The 21,586-nt window shown below is 60.5% G+C and overlaps 2 protein-coding genes across 5 annotated transcripts; one reads left to right on the top strand and one right to left on the bottom strand.

The window, feature by feature from the left end:
* Positions 1 to 8,072: 8,072 nt before the first annotated feature.
* FSTL3 (follistatin like 3) lies at positions 8,073 to 14,010 on the top strand. 3 transcript variants are annotated; one of them, XM_026480836.4, is made up of 5 exons: positions 8,073 to 8,251; positions 9,588 to 9,773; positions 11,905 to 12,120; positions 12,424 to 12,651; positions 12,742 to 14,010. In XM_026480836.4, exons 1-5 carry the CDS (start codon positions 8,149 to 8,151, stop codon positions 12,795 to 12,797), a joined length of 789 nt encoding a protein of 262 aa, XP_026336621.1. In that variant the 5' UTR covers positions 8,073 to 8,148; the 3' UTR covers positions 12,798 to 14,010. The 3 variants fall into 3 exon arrangements, with proteins under 3 accessions (XP_026336621.1, XP_044233877.1, XP_044233878.1); XM_044377942.3 differs by having other exon boundaries at positions 12,424 to 14,010; XM_044377943.3 differs by lacking the exon at positions 8,073 to 8,251 and adding an exon at positions 8,369 to 8,665 and having other exon boundaries at positions 12,424 to 14,010.
* A 768-nt stretch (positions 14,011 to 14,778) lies between these two features.
* PRSS57 (serine protease 57) lies at positions 14,779 to 21,010 on the bottom strand. Of its 2 annotated transcripts, XM_057312104.1 has the most exons (7): positions 20,954 to 21,010; positions 20,716 to 20,799; positions 20,299 to 20,510; positions 18,784 to 18,937; positions 18,215 to 18,359; positions 16,272 to 16,535; positions 14,779 to 15,186 (listed from the first exon to the last, which is right to left on the bottom strand). In XM_057312104.1, the coding sequence occupies exons 2-7, from the start codon at positions 20,721 to 20,723 to the stop codon at positions 14,959 to 14,961; spliced, it is 1,011 nt and encodes a 336-aa protein (XP_057168087.1). In that variant the 5' UTR covers positions 20,724 to 20,799; positions 20,954 to 21,010; the 3' UTR covers positions 14,779 to 14,958. The 2 variants fall into 2 exon arrangements, with proteins under 2 accessions (XP_057168087.1, XP_026336623.1); XM_026480838.4 differs by lacking the exons at positions 20,299 to 20,510; positions 20,716 to 20,799; positions 20,954 to 21,010 and adding an exon at positions 19,207 to 19,357.
* Positions 21,011 to 21,586: the final 576 nt, after the last annotated feature.

The raw sequence follows: 21,586 nt of genomic DNA on the forward strand, positions 1-21,586 counted from the left end.
AAGGACTTGTCTGACAGCCAGTCTTGTCCCCCTCAAGGTTCAGGGGTGATTCCAAGCCATTCCTGCTCTGACCACTGGAGAGCATGCTGGTCCCATCACTGGGAATCCAGGAAACCCCAGGTCCAGGGAGGGGCAGTTTGCCCCAGGCCTCTCATGCCCAGCCCTGAGCTCATTTCACACCACAAACATTTTCATGCATTCATTCTGCAGAAGTTTATGAGGTATTGCCGGAGAGGTCTCAGAACCAGCAGGCCTGTGTTCAAGTCCCACCAAGTCTTGGGGGCTGTGTGACCCCGGGTGTGTCACCTAATTCTCCGTACAGATGGCACAACCTGCCTCCCAGTCTTATGGGACTGGATGAGGCTTGGAGCATACATGGGTACCCATGGCACCTCGTGGGTCCTCACCGGGTCCTGCTGCCTGCCCTTTGCCCACCCTTCCCCAGCCCAGTCTCACTGGCTCTCTTGGGTGAGCCAAGCCACAGCCGACCTCAGGACCCTTGTCTGGTCATGCCCTCTGCTGGGAGTGCCCTTCCCACTGTCTCTTCTCTTTCCCTGCTTCCCTGGAGGCTGCCCCAATCCCTTCCTGAGGGAGTCCCCTCCCATCCTGCACCCTGATGCCCAGCACCCTCTTTCCTTCTCCTACAGCCATCCCCAAATCCAGGAGTTATCAATGGCATTGCCCAAAACATGAGGCCAGTACTATAGTCAGTGTCCCAGATTCTTGAATACATGCGTAATTAGTGAGTCCCTGCTGGGCGCCTGCCCCAGGCAGGGCTCTGGGAATGCAGTGGGAACCAGAAGACAGGGTTTTGTATCTTATAAAACCAAGAGCTCAGTATGTGCCAGACCTGAAGTTCAGTCTTCATACAAGCACCCTGATATGAGGACAATTGAGACCCCCATTTTACAGTTGGGGAGACTGAGGGAGCACACCAGGTCATGCAGCAAGGCCAGGACTCGAACCCTGGCCATTGGGCCTCTGTGTCCTCTGCGTGGGCCCTTGCCTGCTGGCCACCCTGGGACTGTGGCATCGGCTCGCCAGTGCTCGGGCGGTGTCTGCATATAACCCAGTGGCTCTGGGGTTCTGGGGCCCTCAGGCACCCATTCGTGGCACGGTGGCTGCCTTGCTGCTGCCACTGATGGGATAGATGGGAGGGCACTCTGATTGCCTGGCACAATGAAGCACAGGTGACTCCTGGTAGGTTTCCCAGCATTTCCTTGAAAAGGCTTTGATAGTGGATTATGGAGGTAGGGTGGCACCTGGCCCCTACAGATTCCCCCTAGAACAGGGCCATGCCTCCCCCCTCAGACCTTCCACAACACGGTTGTGCTTCCCTCTTAGGCACTACAGGACAAGGACCGACAGCCCCTCGGAGACAGTCTTCCATCCGTAGAACGGGTCTCCCTCCTGCTTCCCAGGGCGCCTGCCTCTGTAAATGGCAGCTGTCCAGTCACTAGACCTTTGCATGTGCCTTCCCCTCTGCCTACAGCATCCTTTCCTTCCACTGCCACCATGCTGAGTCAGGAGCCTCGTGGGCAGAGGGGAAGTTGCCCTGACAGTCTACACCCATCTGAGCTTCCCCCCTGGGCAGGTGACTCCTGCTTTGCTAGGTTTCCTCGCCTGTCACCCGGGGACACAATAGCTTTCTCTTCTGTGGGGGTGGGGAGATTCAGGAGGTGAAGCCTCTTCTAACACTCTGCCAGGTTCAGCCTATTGTTCTGGCTTTGTACTGTGTTTTGGTCTCAATTTTGGGAGAGTGGCCATGTTCAAAGTTCTTTTCTAGCTCATTTATTTTTCCAGCTGAGTGTTAGGACCTTCTCTCGGGTGGGAGAATTCCATGGAAACTATGATAGAAGGTGCATTCAACTTAGTGAGCTGGTAGCATTAAGTGTGCTTTCCTGACCCAGGTGGCCAGGTGTGCCCTCATGTGTTCACCGACTCAGGTTCAAATCAAGCCTCAGGGAGGGGCCTTGGGGGGCTTTGGGGCCAGAGACAGCGATTGCCCGTGTTGCAGGCAAGAGACTGAGGCACTGAGGGTAACCCCACTGGGAATTATTTCTATAGGCGAACAGTCTACTTAAGCGTTTTTGGTTTTTTATCTTTTATTTGTGTATTTTGAGTTACGTCTTTTTCCGTTTTTATTTATATTTGTCGGTTTGTATTTTCTATTTCTATTTTTTCATTTTATTCATACACACCCAGGTGTATCTCCAGAAACAGGCTACTCGTTTACCTGAACCAACAGCACTTCACCAAATGGGGTAATCAGCACCGGAGACACCAAGCCGAGGCCCGTCTGGCAGCCTGAGCCGCGCCGGCTGCTCTGTGGTTTTGTCTTGGTCCCGCACCCGCTGTACCGTCAGTTCTTCCCCTGGGACACTCCTTGGCCGTGACCTTGACACACTGGCACGGGCTCGGATCAGGCCAACGGAGTTCTCCTGCTTCCTCTTCCCACTCACAGTCCCGTCCCCGGAGCAAACACAGGGTGGGCGAGGAGGATGACTGGATGCATGAATGAGAGGAGGAAGGGACCAGGTCCCCCGCCCCGTGAGTTAGCGGTAACGGGGAAAGAAAGCACCGGTGGGGAACAGCGTGGCGGACGGCGGTGCGCTGCCACGTCCCCGGGGAGACCAAACCCCGTGGGACCTCGCCGTGCTGGCCAGCCGGTAAATGACCAGAGATGGGCAGCGGCCACGACCTGTGCTCACGCGACACCCGCGAACTGTGCCCGGCCACCTTGGCGGGAACGCCTCGACTGTCCCCATGTCGCCAGAGGCCCAGGGTGGCAGCTTCCGGGCCGGGAAGGGGGTCCCGCCGTCCCCCGGTCCACGCCACGCGCGGCGGCGTGTCGCCCGAATGCCCGCAGCGGGGACACGGCGGCGCGGAGCAGCGCGCGTGCGGACGGACGGCCATCCACGCCGGCGCGGAGCACTGCGACCCCCGACACACCTGCTGTCGGCCGCCGCGACCGCCTGGGGCTCCAGATCTCCACACCGTGAGCGAGCACGCCTGCGCGGTGGCACCGGCCCTAACTTGTTAGAGCAGCAAACTGGAAACTAATACCTCCAGCTCGGCCCGGTCACATGCACGCTCGCCAGCCCGGCCGCGTCGCCCCTGCCGCACCCCAGCAGACTGCCTCTCCGACCATTGGCCAGAGCTGGGTCACATGGCCGCACCTAAGCCAATGGCTAGCAAGAGGAGGGGCTGACATTACGTCAATCCTGTTCGACCTATCAGCGTTCGCCTCGGGGGGGTGGCCCGCCCCTCAGTTGCAAATAATACGGCCTCCTTACTGCCCGAAATCCGTTCTCTCTGCGGGGAAGGGGTTGGGGTGGGGGCCCTTGGGGGTGGCGTGGAGGAGTTGCGGCGGGAATGGGCGCGCATTGAGCAGGAAGGGCCTGGAAGCCAGGCTGAAAAGCCAGGACTTTGTCTAGGGGCCATGGGGAGCCACGGGGGGCGTGTGAGGGGGAGGGCGATCCCATGAAGGCATTATAAGGCCCGGCTCTGATCAGGGTTTTCCCAAAGCACCCACCACGCCCGAGTCTGCAGTCTGGGAGCATCACATGCCCTATCAGAGGACTCACGGGGCTTCGCTTGCCACAGTCCTGCAGGTTTCAGACCCTAGTGCAGGGGCAGTAGACCTAAGTTGATGTGGAGTCCATCACAAGCCTTGTTCCGATTGAGGAAGGCGGGAGGAGGATGACCCTGAGAGTTCTGGGGTTATATCCTGGAGGCAGGGGTTGTGATTCCTATAGCCCCTGCAGACCTGCTGCTCTGGGTCCTAAAGGCTCCTCTTGAATAAAACATAAACGGGCTTCGTGAAAGCTGGGTCTGTCCACTGCAAGTGACAGAAACTCAGCTTAATGGACTTCATTTTATTGGGTGGAGGAATTCAGGCACAGCTGGATCCAGGACTTCCAACAACAGTATAGGGAGTTTCTGCTGCCCCTCCTGGCTCAGTGTCCCACTGCCCTGGCTTCTCCCTGGCCATTGGTAGAAGCCACCTGCAGCTCCAGGCTCATACTCCTCCAGCTCAGGCCAGAAGTGGGTGTCTCTTTCCCAGAAAAAAATCTCAGAGGTGACTCCTCCTGGTTTGTTGAGTGCCAGATGATCCTAATTGGTTGAGCCTGGGTTGGTGCCACTCCTGGGATCCTTTGGGCTGGGAGCACAGGAGGTGAAAATTTGGTGCTGGGACCAGAACAGGGGGATGCCAGCTACAATCTGGGGCCTGGCCGTCATTGTTCAATCCAGAATAGGAGGGCCTTGCCCCACAGCTCAGCACATGGGTCCTGGAATCTTGCTTATCTGGTACTGATGCCAGTCCCAACACTGTGGGGCTTTGTGACTGCCAGAAAGTCACTTTCCTTCCTCCACCCTCTCTAAAACAGGTGCCTGTCTCACAGCATCATGGTGAGTGGCAAAGAAGACTCATGCATCTTCCCTGGACAAACACCTATCTGCTAATTAATGCCATGCCCCTGCTGTGCACCAGGCACTGTCCCTGGCATCCTGGCTGGTATCTACAGTTCTGGGATCTGTGCCCATTTTACAGATGAGAAAAGGGGGCACAGAAAGGTCACACACGTGGCCTGGCCGAGGTGGCACATCCTGCACTGGGCTCCCACCAGAAGTCTCCTCCCTCCAGGCCTCAGGGTCACCTCCTTGGAGACCCCACAACTTTCCTGTTCCCAGGGCCTCTGTCCTGCCGCCTGTCTTCATCCTTGTGTTCACTCCTTTGTTTGTTTCCAGCCGACAGGGACCCTATCGCTGTGGCACCAAGCCCAACCTGCAGGGCCTGCCTACTGCTGCAGTAACAAATCGCTACAAACTTGGCAACGCAAAACAACCCAGCTCTGTCTCTTCTAGTTCTGGAGGGCAGAAGTGCAACGTGGGTCTCACTGAACTAAAATCGAGGTATTGGTACAGTCTCATTCCTTCTAGAGTCTCCAGGGGGCGGGGGAGAATCTGTTTCTTGCTTTTCCAGCTTCTATTTTTTAAACATTTTTTGAAGATTTTATTTCTTTATTTGAAGGAGACAATGAGAGGGCACGAGTAGGAGGAGAGCAGAGGGAGAGGGAGAAAAAGAACCCCAAGCAGACTCCCCACTGAGTGCGGAGCCCAACGCAGGGTTCGATCCCAGGACCCCGAGATCATGACCTGAGCTGAAGTCAGCCGCTTAACCGACTGAGCCACCCAGGCGTCCCAACAAGTGTCCTCCTTAATGCCCATCGCCCACCACCTCCCTCCATCAACCTCAGTTTATTCTCTATAGTTAAGAGTCTCTTAGGGGCGCCGAGCTGGCTCAATCAGTAGAGCATGTGACTCTTGGTCTTGGGGTTGTGAGTTCAAGCCTCATGATGGGCACCGAGTCTACTTTAAAAAAAAAGTCTTTTACGGATTGTGTCCTCTCTCCCTTTTCTTCCCTTCCCCTGTGTTCATCTGTTTTGTATCCTAAATTCCACATATGCGTGAGATCATATGTTGTTTGTCTTTCTCTGACTGGCTTATGCTTTTCCAGCTTCTAGAAGCTACTCACCTTCCTCCGTTCAAGGCGCCTTCCTCCACCTCCACCACGGGTGACGGCAGGTCACGTGCTCCTCTGTTATCACAGAGGGAAATGGTCTCTGCTTTTGATGACCCTCTGATTCCACCGGGCCCACCTGTGTAATCCAGGACCAACTCCCCATCCAAACGTTTGAGGTGGGCTTTCCCTTACCCGTTAGCACAAACATCCGACCACTTCTGTTCCTGCACCCCTTTCCTCATCATTGTTCAGTCCAATGCAATTTAAATGTCCTCCTCCTCCGAGAAGTTGGCCTTGACCTCCCCAGGCTGCATTGGGTATAGCACCCTCCATCAGAACCCTGATCGCTCTGGATGGTCAGGGTCTGTTTTCTGTGGGGTCTGGAGGAATGAAGCCTGGGGCCGTGGGGAGTCATGGTGGATGTCTGAACTGGGGAGGAGCCTTATGGTAGACAGCCGAGGTAGGAAGAAGGCTGCAGGGGATGAAGCTGAGGCCAGTTCAGGGTGGAGAGGAGGGCATGAAAAGGGGCTCCCCAGAGAGGGCCAATGACTTGCTTTAGGTCACCCAGCACATGGCCTCTGGGCTGGGGAGACAGGACAGGTTGGGGGGGGGGTGGCAGGAGGCTGCTGGCAACCACCCTCAGTTTCGAACCCACACCAGGCTGACAATAACCCTTTGGTTTGCACAACCCAGGCCGGGGCGGCTGAGCCACAGCAGGGTCAGGTCTCGGCCAAGGTCACAATGTCCAGCTCTTGCACACCCTTGATGAGACTGTATGGTCCCATCCCTGCCCCATTCCTCAAGCAGGGGAGAATCCCCTCACATGGTCAGAGGTCAAGGACAGGCCAAGACAGCTGGGTGTCCTCCCTCAGTGCCACTAGGCAGGAACGTGGCCCTTGGCCACTGGTGGGGGCACAAGGGCCAGGCGGAGCAGCTATGATGGAGGAAGGGGTCTAGGCACGGCGTATTCTGGTGACAGGTCTTGTGCATATGGAAGGTCTGTGTTGTGTGGCTGCAGGGGTCTTTGGCTTCCACACCTGGGTCGGGGGGAAGATGGATGAATGGGAGGTGATGTGATAGCGTCATCACCCCCCATGAGATACCCCATTGCTCTCAATCTTTTTTATTTTCCTGAAAGCATTTACCACTCTTTGAAGTTATATATTAATTTGTTCATCTATGTATTTTGTTTCTACAGCCCCTACAAACTGTGGGCGTGGCGATGACAAGACTGGGTCAGCCTTGGTCGCCCTGGTACCCCAGCACCCCTCAACAGTCCTTGCCATAAGAAGACAGTCATTATTTCTTAGAAACTCAAACAGAGGGGCGCCTGGGTGGCACAGCGGTTAAGCGTCTGCCTTTGGCTCAGGGCGTGATCCCGGCGTTATGGGATCGAGCCCCACATCGGGCTCCTCCGCTATGAGCCTGCTTCTTCCTCTCCCACTCCCCCTGCTTGTGTTCCCTCTCTCGCTGGCTGTCTCTATCTCTGTCAAATAAATAAATAAAATCTTAAAAAAAAAAAAAAGAAAGAAAAAAACTCAAACAGAGAGGGGCTGTACAGGACCCATGAGCATTGGGAGAGTGCCCTGACCGTTTGGGGGAACCCCCAAGGATAGGAGGGATGAACTCCAAAATAAGAGGTGCATCTGGCTGCCCCAAGGCTCCAGGGGGTTCAATTCTTTCCAGGGCCATGCTGATGTCTGATACCACTGTCATAAATTGTGGGAAGCCTGGGATTCCGGGTGGCCAAGGGCAAAGAGCACAGAACCTGAAGAGAGGAAAAAACCCTAAGCCATAAGTGCTTTTCCACGTGGCCTGCGAGGACCGTTTGCAAAGGTCTGGGGGCGGTGGGGTGGGGGTGCGCGTGTGGTCGGTGTCGTCTCCCGAAGTCCAGACCCAGGGGCCACACTTTGGAAGTCTTGAGGAAGGATCACTGCTGTCCCTGACGCTGGGGTCATTTGTGGCTCTGGGTCTCCTGCTGCCCCACCCTGCACCCCTCGGCCTCTGCGGCCACGCAGCCCCCGCCCACCCCCACTTGCTCACACCCAGCTGAGCCCACTGGCTCCAGCGGCCAGGGGAAGGGGGCCGGGGATGTGAGTGGGTGGGTGTTGCTAAGGCTGGCGTCTGAGGAGTGTGTGGGCGTGTAGGGCGGGAAGAGGTTAGGGGCCCAGATCACAGTTGGGCCGCACGAGCGACCACTTGCAAGCCACGACGTGATACACGGATCCGCAGAGACCCCGTGGGTCTCCAGTTAGCTCAGCCACAGCCCTCCGGCTGAAGACCCCCCCCAAACGCACGGGGAGCCCTGGAACTCACACCCACGGCCACTTTGGCCCTCTCGCGCGGGCCACAGGGACACCTTCCCAAATGCTCGGGCTCCCAGGGCGGACCCCCGCCCCCCACCAGCTGCCCTCGGGGTGGCCAGGCCCAGCCCCTGCACACACCGTGCGCGACACTGCCTCGCGCCCCGCCCCGGCCCGGCCCCGCCCCGCCCGCAGCCAGCGGGACCTTTATAGGGAGCGCCCGGCCGCGGCGCGCTGGGAAGTCGGTGCCGCCGCCCTCCCAGCCGCCCGCCCGCCCGCGCGTCCGACGCGGGGGCCGCCGCCGTCTCTGCGTCCGCCATGCGTCCCGGGACGCCGGGGCCACTGTGGCCACTGCCCTGGGGGGCCTTGGCTTGGGCCGTGGGCTTCGTGGGCTCCGTGGGCTCGGGGGACCCCGCGCCCGGTGAGTGGGGCGGCCGGAAGGGGCGGGCGGGGTGGGCCACCCACGTGGGCCTGCCCGGAATGCGGGCCTTGGGGGAGATGTTGGGGGGCGCGGCGGCGGTGGCAGCTGGTGATCGGAGGCTTCCTCAGGTTCAATCTGGGAGGGCTTGGGCTCCCCTCCCCCAGCCCCAAAGGGCTTGAAGGAGGGTCACCAGGAGGTCAGTGGAGCAGATGTGGCTCTCTTTCACAATTGTCAAGAGTAGTAGTCACAATGACTGCTGACATTTATGAATGCTTAGTGTCTAACCCTCCGTGAATCCATAGAATAGCGCAATAATGCTGCACTCTCGTCATGCCCATTTTCCAGATGGGGAAACTGAGGTGCAGGGTCACACAGCTTGTAAGGTGGCAAACTCAGGATTCGAACCTGAACCACGTGAGTCCTGAAGCCCCATAGAGGCAGGGCTGGGTGGCTGGACCCAGGATCTCCACCTGAGGTCTCAGATCTTCCCCACGTTTGGCTTAGGCAGATGGGTTGTTGGAATCCCATACCTGCCACTTGTTGGGGGATGCCAGGCAAGGGAATATCCCCACTCCTGGCCTCAGTTTCTCGTTTTGTAAGATGGGTGCCAAGGTGCTCAGTTCCCAGAGCTGGTCCCTGTAAGGCACTCAGCACAGTGCCTGGGAACCAGTGAGCTCTCTGGAATGGGGGCTGTGCCCACTCCTGCCCCCATCTAAGGGTGAAGAAACTGAGGGCTATCTGCCTGCCTATCCCACCCGGCAGCCCCACCTCAACCCCGCTCGAAGGGGAGAGCTGAGCCCCCTCCCCGAAGGCCGTGTCCCCAGGGAGATGGTGAGCTCATGCAAGGGGAATGTTCCCAAGTTGGAGTGAGTAAGAGGCGGGCCAGGCAAGGGGGGGCTGCCAGGCGAGGGGGGCTCTGCGTGCCCTCAGGCGCTGTCTAGACAGAGGGCAGAGGCGGAGAGGCGTCTCCAGGGTCCGCTGACCCTGACACGTCCAGCTCTGGGTGTTTGACTGGTTGGGCAGGATGCCAGGCCTGGGCCTGGGGGCCTGCAGCGAGGGAAGGTGGGGAGAGCTTCCCACCATGAGTATGGGTTGTGTGGGGGGTGGGGATCCAAGAGGACCAGGAATCCCAGGAGGACGGCAAAAGGATCCAGAGCTGAGCTGGGACGGGAGCACCTGTGCAGCTCTCTGCCCCTCCTTCCCAGGTTGGGAGCAAGTCATCCTCTGTAATTACTGAGCACCAACTGTATACATCCCCCAGGGCCGGGCACTGGGTGTTGGGAGTGGCACCGGAGGGCAGCTCTGGTGTGGTACTAACTGCCCTCCTTGTCCACAGGTGGTGTCTGCTGGCTCCAGCAGGGCAGAGAGGCCACCTGCAGCCTGGTGCTGAAGACCGACGTGAGCCAGGCGGAGTGTTGTGCTTCCAGCAACATTGACACCGCTTGGTCCAACTTCACTCACCCGGGGAACAAGATCAGCCTTCTGGGTTTCCTGGGCCTTGTCCACTGCCTCCCCTGCAAAGGTGAGACCGTGGGCGTCAGCCAGGGCCAGGGCCACTGGGGGACAACTGAGAATGTGCTCCCCATTTCAGGGGTATGCAGGAGGTTGAGTGTTTGTGGAGGGAATCCAGGGTTCGGAGAGAGGCTGGGGACCTGAGGATCCCAGGCCTCAGCCTCCATCGGTTGAGGATTCGGGAAGAAGCTCTGAGGACTCCGCAGCTTGGTTTCTAGCCTGTAGGCCCTTGCTCATGCTGAGTGCTCTGCCTGGGTCATCTTTCCCACCTGCACCCCACCCCGGAGAAGTACACTAGACTCACACCTAACTCCAGGGAAGGTGGATTTCCCCAGCTAGCCATTTGGGTTTGTGACCCCCCCCCCCCAGTCAGTGTTCCAAATACGTAATCTGTCCATAACCGCACAGATTCTAGGGATCCGTGGTGGGACCACAGATGCATGTTTAACAAGCATGTGCCTTCTGACCGTGTTCTGAGAAATGTTCTCAGCTGCCTCCTTCATCAGACTAGGAACTCTTTGAGGGCAGAATGAATGAATGAGCCAAGACATATTCTCTGCCTTGGAGAGGGGGCTGGGGACCCTCCCAGGCCTCTCTGGTCTGGGCTGAACCTGCAGGGGCCCAGAGGTGGTGTGGGGGCATGGCTTGAAGGAGGTGGGCATTAGTACCAGGGTGTTGGGGCGTCATTACGAGTTTGCCAGCTGGAGAAAGTATCAGGCTCTAGTGGGTGAGGCCAGGGCAGGGAGGAGGCTGGAGCTGAGGGCCAAGCTGAGGGCCCAGCTGGCTACTAGGATGTGATTAATCCCTGATCAGTCTGGCTGGGTGGTCTTGGACTCACTGCCATGTGCCCTGGCTCCCTCCAGAACCTCCTCTGGGTTCTGGGAGGAGGACAGACTTCAAAAATTGCCTGGCCTGGGCATAAGGTCCAGGTTACCCCCCCCCCCCAAATCTCATCTGGCCTTGGGGAAGGCAACTCAGTTCTCCCGCTTCCGTTCCTGCTTGTGAAGCCACCCAGGGGGAGTGTTTCCAGATGTGTGTGTGGGCAGGCAGTGTGGGAGGTGCCCAGGTGCGGCCCACATGTCCTGGCAGGGGTGACCCGCTCATGTATGCTCATGCTCCCCCAGTCAGCCTCACTTTACACACAGGGAAACTGAGGCTGAACTCAAGAGCTCGCGTCTGCCCTCCAGGTCCACAAGCAACAGAACTGGGGGATCCATCTGGGGTCTGCCCTGGAGTTTTCATGCTGAGGAGGCCCTGGCTCTCCTCCGCTCACAGCTGTAACGGGGCCTCAGTTTCCCCCTTTTGTAAAATGCTGACAAAACAGCATCACCTTGTGGGGGGCGGTGTTTGGGAGATTGCAATGAGCCTGGGAGGGCCTGTAAGATGAGCAGCCCATTAGTGGTCTGGGTCTGAGTCTGGGTCTGGTCTGCGTTTCCGAAGGTCGGGGGAGGGGGGTGTCGGGTGGGGGCGGAGACCCCAAAGAGAGAATTGCCCTGGCCAGACCTGTTTCCCTGCCTGAGAAATAGGGCTGGGGGGGCAGGGGAGGGCAACTCTAGTTCGGCAGGTTCGGGATGTGGGAAGCCCCCTCCCCAGGAAATGAGCCTCAGGGCCTTGTGCCAACGCCCCGCCCTCCCCGACGCCTCCTCCGGGTTGGTCCTGGCAGGCACGGGGAACAGACGCTGCCCGTCCTCCCCATACCCACGCATGGACGGGGTGGGGCCCCCTCCGCTGACGCAGCCGGGCCCCCCGCCGGCCTTCCCTTAACGGCGCGTAGATCAGGGAGCAGACGCCAGCCCAAGCGAGTGGCCCAGCTGGGGAGCAAGCGCGGGCCCGGGCCCTGGAAGCTCGTTCCTGAACCCCCAGATTTCGGGCAGACACCCCCCTTCCCGCCCACCCTGAGCCCCGCCCCCAGACAGAGCCCCAGCCTCGACTCCCGGCCCACCCGGCCTGGGGCTGATCTCGTCCCGAACAGATCCCGCACCCAGACTCCGAAGCAGTCGTCCTCGCCCGTGCTCCCCGACTCCGGACCGCCCCCTACTCAGCGCGGCCTCTAGCCTCCGAACAGGGGGCGGGGGCGCCGTGGGCTCCGCGGACCTCCGGCCTCGGCCACGCCCCCCCACGCGCGTGCCCTGTGTCCGCAGATTCGTGCGAGGGCGTGGAGTGCGGCCCCGGCAAGGCGTGCCGCATGCAGGGGGGCCGCCCGCGCTGCGAGTGCGCGCCCGACTGCGCGGGACTCCCGGCGCGCCTGCAGGTCTGCGGCTCGGACGGCGCCACCTACCGCGACGAGTGCGAGCTGCGCGCCGCGCGCTGCCGGGGCCACCCGGACCTGCGCGTCATGTACCCGGGACGCTGCCGCAGTACGTGGGGGCGGGGCCCGCGGGCGGGGGCGGGGCCTCGTAGCTAGCCTCCCGAGAGGGCGCCCCTGGATTGGGTCATCTGCGGGGTCGGAAGGAGGAAAAGCGGGGTGGGGTTTTGGAAAGGGAGGGCTGGGGCTCACGTGGGGTGAGAGATAGGGGTGCGTGACTCAGGGCGGGGCTTGCGGGTGCAGCCAGGGGGCGGGGCCTGGGTGTGGTTTCCGGCGCGGCCGGGGCGGGGCCTGAGGGAGGGGCTCGCCTACGGCCGGACCGCGCCCCTGACCCGCCCCGGCGCCCCGCCCGCAGAGTCGTGCGCGCACGTCCTGTGCCCGCGGCCGCAGTCGTGCGTGGTGGACCAGACGGGCAGCGCTCACTGCGTGGTGTGTCGCGCGGCGCCCTGCCCCGCGCCCTCCAGCCCCGGCCAGGAGCTCTGCGGCAACAACAACGTCACCTACATGTCCTCGTGCCACCTGCGCCAGGCCACCTGCTTCCTGGGCCGCTCTATCGGCGTGCGCCATCCCGGCAGCTGTGCAGGTGCGGCGCGGAGCGGGGAGCAGCGGCGGGCGCAAGCGTCCCGCCCCTCTCCGCGCCCCCATTTCTCTCTTCGTCCCTCCCACTCTGCAGGCACCCCTGAGCCGTCAGACGCGGAGTCGGAGGAGGAGGAGGAGAACTTCGTGTGAGCCTGTGGGGCCGGCTTGGGCCTGGCGTTCAAGGCCTCCCCGTTTTATTTATTGTCACAGCCGAGTCTAATTTATGTCCCATGGACGCTCCCCAGAGCCTGGACCGGGACCACCTGGGCCCCCCCCCCCCCGGGAGCCCTCTGACAATATCTTGGAAGGATTGGGGGAAGGAGGCCTGGGAGTGTGGCTGGTGGGTGGGGCCACCTCCCCAGGCGCCCTGCTGCCCAAGAGGACCCCATGCTGCTTCTGCTCTAGGGGCTAACTTAATTATCGCTACCACGGAGAGGGCTGGGGACTCACCCCTGCCGGCAATTAATGAAGAAGCACCCCAGCCTTCTAGACGACAGACCGGGAGTAAGGAAGGGGTCCACAGCCTGGGTGTGTATGAATGAACCTCAGAATCTGCCCAGGCCTCCGATAGGCCAAGGAAGCAGCCACTGTCCCCAGCCTGCTCAAGAACTCCAGGGTTTACCTTCCCTCTCCCCATTTCCCTAGTACGTCCTGTGGTGGCCCCTGTAAAAGCCCAGCTTGTCTCCTGGAGTGGGCTGAGGGGATGGGGTACTACCTGTGTCTCCTGACACGGGCCTCAGGCCAGCATCAGCCCAGAACGGGGCATTATGTCCAGTGGTGCCCAGTGCACTTGGGGTGGGACCCGGTGGGGCGCAGGAGCTCCTGCTTACCCACTGGCCCGCAGTGGGGTGTATGTGCCAGGACCCACTGCATACCCTGCCTCCCGGAGCCACGTGTCTGAGCAGCGCCCCTAGTGCCTGCTGCCCCATCCTCAGGTGAGGTCCAGACCAGAACCCCTCAGTCCCATGAGACTGGTCCTGGCCAAGCCTCCAAGCCCAGTTCCCAACTGGACTCCCCTCACCGACCGGCTCAGGAGTCTTGACACCAGCCAATGCTGGCCTTGGGCGGAGTCCCTGCTTTCTGTCTGGGCTGTTGCTTGGTGTCCCCGCCCTGTGTCTGCATGTGGACCAGAGGTTGAGGCCACACGTGGGCAAGAGCCCAGCTCCCCAAGTTTGGGGAGAGGAGCACAGGGGCAGTTGTGCTTATCTTCTAGCCCCTCAGAAGTGCCTTAATTGTGACCCCGAGAAGTGCCCTTGAGTAATGGGTTCACCTGAGCCTCCCCCCCCGACAAGGCCACCTCCCCCAGCCTGGGGTTCTGTCTCACCAAAGAAATAAAGACTCCACTTTGGAGTGTCCAAGCCTTGGTTTGCCTCTCTCTCTCTGTCTCTCTCTGAGCTTCTGTGCTGCCCCCCTTTGGTAGTGGGTTACCAGCCAGGGACCTGGGGTGCTGTTAGGATGGTGAGTGGGGGGAGACCCCTTCTATCTCTGAGCCTCAGTGTTCACCTCTGGGCAGTGGGCAGCAGCCAGGGAGACAGCTGAGGAAGGTCATATCCAAAGCCTGGTGGGGTGGGGGAGAAAGGAAGCCTTTCTAGGGCAAGAGATGGAAGAGGGGATCAAGATGGCTTAGGGCACCCCAAGAATCCCCCTGAAACGGAGGCCTGGCCTGGAAGGGTTGGGAGTGTGATAATAGGAATAATACAGTTAATGATAATACAGCAACAATAACACCAGCTGGGACTTACCCAAACTGTGTGACCTGCTGGGCACCGTTTGCTCGAAGCACTTTTCAGAGGGCGAGAACAGACTTCACGTGGAGCCAGGCCAGCCTGAGACCCCACCTTCTCCCGGCCTTGGCTTCCCCACCTATACGTGGGTGTGGTTAGCTGGCGGCTGAAGGAGTGGCGTGCCCCGTGGGGCACACTGTGTGGGCAAAGGCCAGAATACTGCCCCGACTGTGGGCTGTGGGTTGGGGGTGGGTCAGTGTGGGGAGGTTGGTGAGGGGCCTGGGTCCTGAAGCAAGTGGCTCATGGTCACTCGGGGAGGCAGTGGCAAAGCCAGACCCTCGGCCACACTGAGGCACAAGAGAATCCCGAAGGAACGTGGATGGACCCTGGAGATGAACCATCCTGTCTGCTTATTCAGTTAACATTTTATTTGTCATTTTGGCCCTTTGTGTTTGGAACTGATGCCCTCTCCTACTCCACACCCCTCCCCGTACATGCCAGGCTTCCCCGGGGCTTTGGGGGCCCGTGGATGACCTGCCCCAGCCATGAGATTTCCTGGGGAGGAGCCATTTGAATCGTTTGCCATCTCATTTATATACCCAGTGCTGTTGTGGCTCACGCGAGTCCTGCGGGGACTCCGTGGTCCTGGGCAGGGGGCTGGGCCGGGGCCCTCGAACCACATCCCATATCCAGCTTACGAAGGCAGACACCTGCGTGTACACATCGGGGGTCTTGGGGTCGCCGCACCAGAGTCCGGAGAAGGAGACAAGGCCGTGGGCCCGGTTCCTGCACACCAGGGGCCCCCCAGAGTCAGCCTGGGGGTGGAGGGAAAGGCAAGGTCAGAGGTCTATCTCTGGGCCTCTTTCCCCAAAGGAGCTTCTATGTGCAAATCTGACCAGGACTCTCCCTGCCTCGAAACCCTTCCATGGCTTCCTAGTGCTCTTCCAGCAAAAACAATACTTACAGCCTTCAGGGGCCGTGAGCATCTAGCTCTCATCCACCTGTCTGCCCTCCTTGCCTTGGTTTTGGCCCCACCAGCCTTCCGGGCTGTTCCGGAAGTAAACCAAGCTTGCTGTAGTCTCTGGGCTTTTCCATATGCTTGAGACCTGTTGCTGCCCCCATTCAACACTGCTGGTATAAATATACAAGGCTCCAGTACTTTGTACAGTAGGCGACCTGCATAGCTGTACATGGCAGCCCTGAGATGGGTCTCTCTGCCTGGCATGCCTTCCCTCAGATCTCCTCAAGACTCCTTCAAATCTCAGCTCAAACGGTGCTCTCCTCAGAGATGCCTCCCTGAATACTCACCCTAAAGTTCCTGCTTTCTCCCCTCCCCAGTCCTGTCACCCCAACTATAATCTGGAGTCAGCTCTGACCCCATGAAGTAGGTACTGTTAGTGTGGCAGTTCTACAGATGGAGAAAGGTCCAGAGAAGTGAAGTGACTTTTCCAAGGCCACACACCTGGGAAGTGGCACAGTCTGGATTTGGACCCAGGCAGCTGGACTCCAGAATCTGTGTTTTGAATCACTACACTTTTTGCCTGGAACAAAAAATCCTCCAGGTTGTTTCTCCCTCAGCACCAGGGCCAGGACTGGCATTAGTGCATACACGGTCTTAGGAGCAGGAACTCCTTGATCGAAGTGTGTACTGCCCCCCTCCCGAAGACTGATTGTAGATACACAACTCTGTAGCCCTTTGTGCAGTGCACAACCTGCACAGTTGTACATGACAGCCCTGTGACCTTGGAAAATTCTTTGTCCTTCCAGGGTCTCAGGTGAGGTCTCATATGCTCAAAGTTGAGCTGGGACTTAGTTCCCAAGCCTCTGCCCATCTCTAGCCCTCTCTGTGGGCCTCAGCTTCCCCATATGGTAGGCAGGCGGGGTGGAGACAGTATCTTACGGAGCAGAAGCCACGCCGCCGATGGTCCCCACTTTGGGTGCAGAGCATGGCAGGGCTCAGCTGGCCCCTCCAAGAGCTGTTGCAGATGTCCAGGCCCAGCACACGGACCTCAGCCTCCATCAGCCCGGGGGGCTGGTCTTCAAAGTCAGATACGGAGCCCCAGCCAGCCACCTGGCACCGCGCCCCAGGCTTGAGTGGCCTGGCGCCTGTCCGTGGCAGCTTCAGCAGCCCCACTGCTGGACCCAGGATAGCAGAGCGGTTCAGCTGCAGAGAGACCCTGAGTTAAGGTTTACCCCCAACCACACATCAGTGTTCCTGCCTCAGTTTACCCATCATGACACTGGTCTCTTCTTGGCCTCATGGAAAGAAATCAGTAGCAGCTGTCAGGAAGACCTGCTGCTTTTGCCATCACAGGGCCCTGCCCATCAGGCCTCACCCCCTCAGACCAGGACTCTGGCCTCCCCAGCTGCTGGAAAGAAGTGTCCTTCTAACCAGCATCTCCCCTGCTTGTAAGTCCTCCCATGGCTCCCCATTGTTCTTGGGACAATATCTCTTGGCTCGCCATTCAGCCCTCCCCACCAGGCGGAATGAATTTACTGTCATTCCCTGGTCCCCCCATCCCACTCCCCCACCCCTTCAGGCTGGAACACCTTTCCTTTCCAGACTTCAGGTCTCAGCTTAGATGTCACCTCCTCTGGGGAGCCTTCCTAGACTCCCAGGATAGGATGGAGCCTCCTCTGGGCTCCCACGTGCCCTTGTCAGGGCCATTTTACTCAGCTGCCATCCTGTTGGACTGGAGGCTCTAAGGGGACCAGCCCTGGGGCTGTTTGTTCATGTGCTCAGCGCACAGCTGACGCTCAGTCAATGTTTATGGAATGAATGACTCAGGCCCCCGGTTTTGGTACTCACTCCCTAGCCTTGGCCATGCCCCTGGCCATACCCCAGCCTCGGTTTCCCCAGCTGCATAATGGGATGCATGACCTGAGGGTTCCAGGTTTTGGGGTTTCACAGATAAGGAAAATCCACATGCGAGCTTTGGCTGCTGACACTCGCTGCCCCCTTCTCATTTTGCCCAGAGAACACTGCAAAGCTCTCCTGTTCCCAGGGACCTGTTTCTGTCATGTTGAGTGTCCCTCTGTTTTGACTTTTCTCCACATTTAGAGAGCAGGTTTGAGGTGTTTTCCCTTTAAGACGGAGGTCCTGGGGTGCCTGGAATTGAATTTGGGGCACCTGAGTGGGAGATGTGGGGGGCGGCCCCCAAGCAGGAGGGGGCCATGGGAGGTGCAAATGGATGTACCCTGTGTGGACAGGGAGGGAAGCTCACGTTTATGGGAGGGGCTGCTTCCTGCCCAGAAACCCCACAAAGGGCCTGGGGGGCAGGGATTGGAGTATCTGATGCCCTGGGGTCTCATCTGTTCTGAACATCGAGGCCTGCTCTGGGCCATAAATGGCCACAGGAGATAAAAATCCCTGTCCTCCCAGTCTGAAGGAGGAGGCAGTGAACAATGGTGAAGAAGTAAATGTTTTCAGGGGTGCTGGACCCAAGAAAGGTGGGACAGAGGGAAGGGATGGGGAGACGGCAGGGGCGGGGGCAGGGGCAGCTGGCAGAGGGGCCTCCTGAAAAGGGGACATTTGAGAGAAGACTTGAAAGAGTTGAGGGAGGGAGAAAGTCATGCAGTGTCTGTGGGCGTGATTCCCTGGAGAGAGCCACAGCCAGTGCAAAGGCCCGGGGGTTCGAGCATGCTGGGAATGCTGACGACTCAGTCTGCCCTGAGTGGGGGCTGAGGGGAGAGTGTGGGAGGCATGGAGGGCAGAGAAGGGACGTGACCTGACTTGGGTGCTCACGGGATCCTTCCAGCTGTTTTTCAAACATGTCAGTCAGGCCATCATGGAGGTGGCCGTGGACAGGCCAGACCTGCGTCCAGTGCCCACCCCCAGCTCACCTGCAGCAGACAGATGTCATTGGCGTGGGTGGCGGGCTGGTAGTCCGGGTGCCTGATGACAGCTGAGATGCCGAACACCTGCTGGGTAGGCTCTGGAGCACGCAGGACGTGAGCCCCCAGCACCACCAGGCCCGTTCGGGGGTCCCTGCGGGCGGAGGGGGGCTTGAGAGCGGGACGGGGGCCTCGGTCTCCCCCGTCTGCAGAATGGGGGTGCAGCAGCGCATCTGATCCTGACAAGAGCCCCACGACCATGCTCACGTTTATCTCCGTTCCCGCTTCGATTGCGATATTCACCCAGATGGTCGGAACAGGAACGTTACTCGGTATTGTAACAAGGCGTTCGGAACGGACGGAACACTGTATCTGTAACTCCCACCTATGCTGTGGTGGGACCTGCGACACTTTCAACATTAATGTCCGTGGCTCTTCAACAAGGTCCTCGGGATGGACGCAGGGCCGCGCTCCTCACACACCGACCCCCACCTGCTGTCGGTAAACCGCCCCCCTCCGGGAGGTGGGGGCTGGGGCCTGAGTGGCAGCGGCAGGGACGGCCCCCGGCGTGGGCTCACCTGTGGCTGAAGCAGTGGGCCGCGGAGACCACCCAGCGGGCGCGGAGCAGGAAGCCCCCACAGTGGTGCTGGCCCTCGAACTTCACAGACGCCACGTAAGGCCGGGAGTGGGGCGTCACCTCGTGGCCCCCGATGATCCGGGTGCCCCAGGAGCCTGCGGGCAGGGCGGGACTGCGTCAGGATGGGGCAGGAGGGAGGCTGGTGGGAACAACGGCTCAGGCACCTGCTGGGGCCAGGTCAGGCGCGGGCCAGCAGGTCAATGTGGGCTGGAGGCGAGGAACCCAGGGGAGGTCCCTGAGTGAGCTGGGAGGGGTCTGGACCCCAGAAAACCTGGGCCTGGGCCTCCACCCGGGCCTCCAGGCCCAGTAACAAGCGGGGCAGCGACCCAGAGGGCTGAGCCGCACACAGGTCGGGGGCTCTCACCTGCGGGCCTCGTCGGCAACGTGACGACCACAGCTACGGTCAGCAGCAGGCGACCCAGTGCCCACCCCCCAGGAGCCATGGCTGTTGCAAGCTGGCAGCTCCCTCCAGAGCTCTGCAGGACATAGAACCCCCCTCCACCCAACGGCCCGGGAAGGGGGAACCTGGCTGCGGCCTGTGGTCGGAGGTCAGGCAGGCCCTGCCAGCAACGCCCACTTCTGCACTGTTGATTCCGAGAAGTCTGATGACTCCACTGCCACAAGAGGCCAGGAAACAGGGCAGTGAGGGGAGGAGCGGGCGGCTCAGGGGCTGCCTGCCCGGGGCAAAGCCTGGCTCTGCCGGCCCTGTGACCCCCATGGTCAGGTACCCTCTCTGTGCCTCAGTTTACCCAGCATCTGCCCACTGCCCATGTGCAGGGAGCTTCCTGCGGCACTCAGTCCAGAGCTGACATGCACAGGGCCCACGGCTGCCTCCTGGGGGTGTAGGTGCTGGCTCTCTAGCTGGACGGGTCTGGCCCAGCGCTGCCTATCCCCCATCTGCAGCCCCAGCACAGACCTCAGGGCTGTCAGGACAAGATGGGCCTGTGATTGTTGCTGCCTCTGGTGCATTTATCGAGTGCCTACTGTATACCAGCCTCGGGCAGGAGCCGGAGGTGAGAGGGTGACAGTGACACAGCCCCCCCCCCAAGGGGCTCACATTCTGCAGGGTCGGGGGTGTAGATCTGGAGATCTGGGGCCGTGGCTAAAGCTCGGTTCTGGTGACCAGAGAACACAGAGATGGACAGGGGTCACTCAGGCCCACGAGACAGAGGCTTCTGAGGCCTCAGGGGCAGCATGCGAGTGGCAGGGCCTTGGGAAGCCTCCAGGACACACGTCGCCTTGCAGAGGCTCTGCTGAGACCAGAGCTCTGGCTTTGCCTCACCCATCGGGACCGCTCAGCATGACCCGGGACCCAGAGGTGGAGACGTGGGTGTGGGCGTCCGCACAGTGTGCAGGACCGGACAGAAGGGGGTGGCTGGGTGTTGGGGTGGAGGAACTGAGGCATGGGGACCGGTGTTTCCACCCAGAGGGTGGGGCTGCAGGGTGCCAGACTCACCCTGTACACGCCTCGCAGTCCCTGGGGCCAGCAGAGGTGCAGAGCACGTCTCCCGCGATGGCCCCTCGCCAGGTGCGCAGCAGGCGTCCAGGCCCGGATGAGCATGGATGCGCGCAGTGGCCTCCACCAGCGCTGCTGGGGGATCGTGGCGGCCTGTGGTGCTGTGCCAGCCGGTCACCTGACATTGTGACCCGGGGGGCAGGGTGTCCAGCCTGGCAAGGGTGTGGGCCAGATGGAGAGGTGAGCTGAGGGGGGCTGGAGGTGGGGAGAGACCCCTGGGGGCCGAGGGGGAGGGAGACTGGGAAATAGCAGGAATGGCGGCACTGAGGACGCGGCACGTGGCCGCCACCGCGCTCTCCAGACTTTGTCCTGAGCCCCTCTCCGGGAGTGGGCTCGTGCACCCTCCCTCCAGGGTACCTTCCCATGTCCGCCTGCCTGGCCTCCCTGAGGCGCCGGAGGTGGTGGCCGTCCTGCTGGGCAGCACAAAGCGGTGTTGGGAGCCTGCCAAGTGGGTTCGGGTATGTGTGTGAACACCCCCCACCACACCGAGGGCACTGACGTTCCTGTTTTGGAGCGTGCGGGGTTGGGGCGCTAAGGCTGGAGCACTCCAGACCTGCAGCCCGACCCCAGCCCCTCTTTGGCCCCAGCCCCTCACCTGGCCACCTCACGGTGCACGACCACGACAGCAGGGCCGGGAAGATGTCCTCACCAGCTGCAGGGACCCCACAAAGGGCCTCAGAGGGGCATCAATTCACAGCCCCCTACCATCCCACCTCCCAGGGTCCCTGTGGGGCAAGGCCATGTGCGTGAGGAGCCTGTGACCACACCCCCAAATGCTGCCCAGCCTCCCACTTGCCTGGCATGTCCAGTGTGACGCGTCACCACAGATTCTCTGACAGTTCTGGGCTCGGAAGTCCTAAAACTCAGGGGCAGGCAGGGCTGGACCCCCGGCGCATGTCCAGTGTGACGCGTCACCACAGATTCTCTGACAGTTCTGGGCTCGGAAGTCCTAAAACTCAGGGGCAGGCAGGGCTGGACCCCCGGCGCCCCAGGGAGACCCGGCTCCTGCCTTTTCCTGGTCCGCGGCCCCTCCTCCATCCTCACCGCCAGCAGCGCGGGGTCTGCCGTCTCTGGGACTCCCACCCTCTGCCTCCCTCTTGTGAGGACCTCGTGAGGACACCGGGCCCCCCAGGAACCCAGGGTCGCCCCCACCTCGGGGCCTTGACAGCGTCCCCTCTGCTGCATGAGGAGACACGTCCCAGGTCCCGGGACCAGGACGGGGACGTCT

Source organism: Ursus arctos, unplaced genomic scaffold, assembly GCF_023065955.2.
Source record: "Ursus arctos isolate Adak ecotype North America unplaced genomic scaffold, UrsArc2.0 scaffold_14, whole genome shotgun sequence".
NCBI classification, from domain to species: domain Eukaryota; kingdom Metazoa; phylum Chordata; class Mammalia; order Carnivora; family Ursidae; genus Ursus; species Ursus arctos.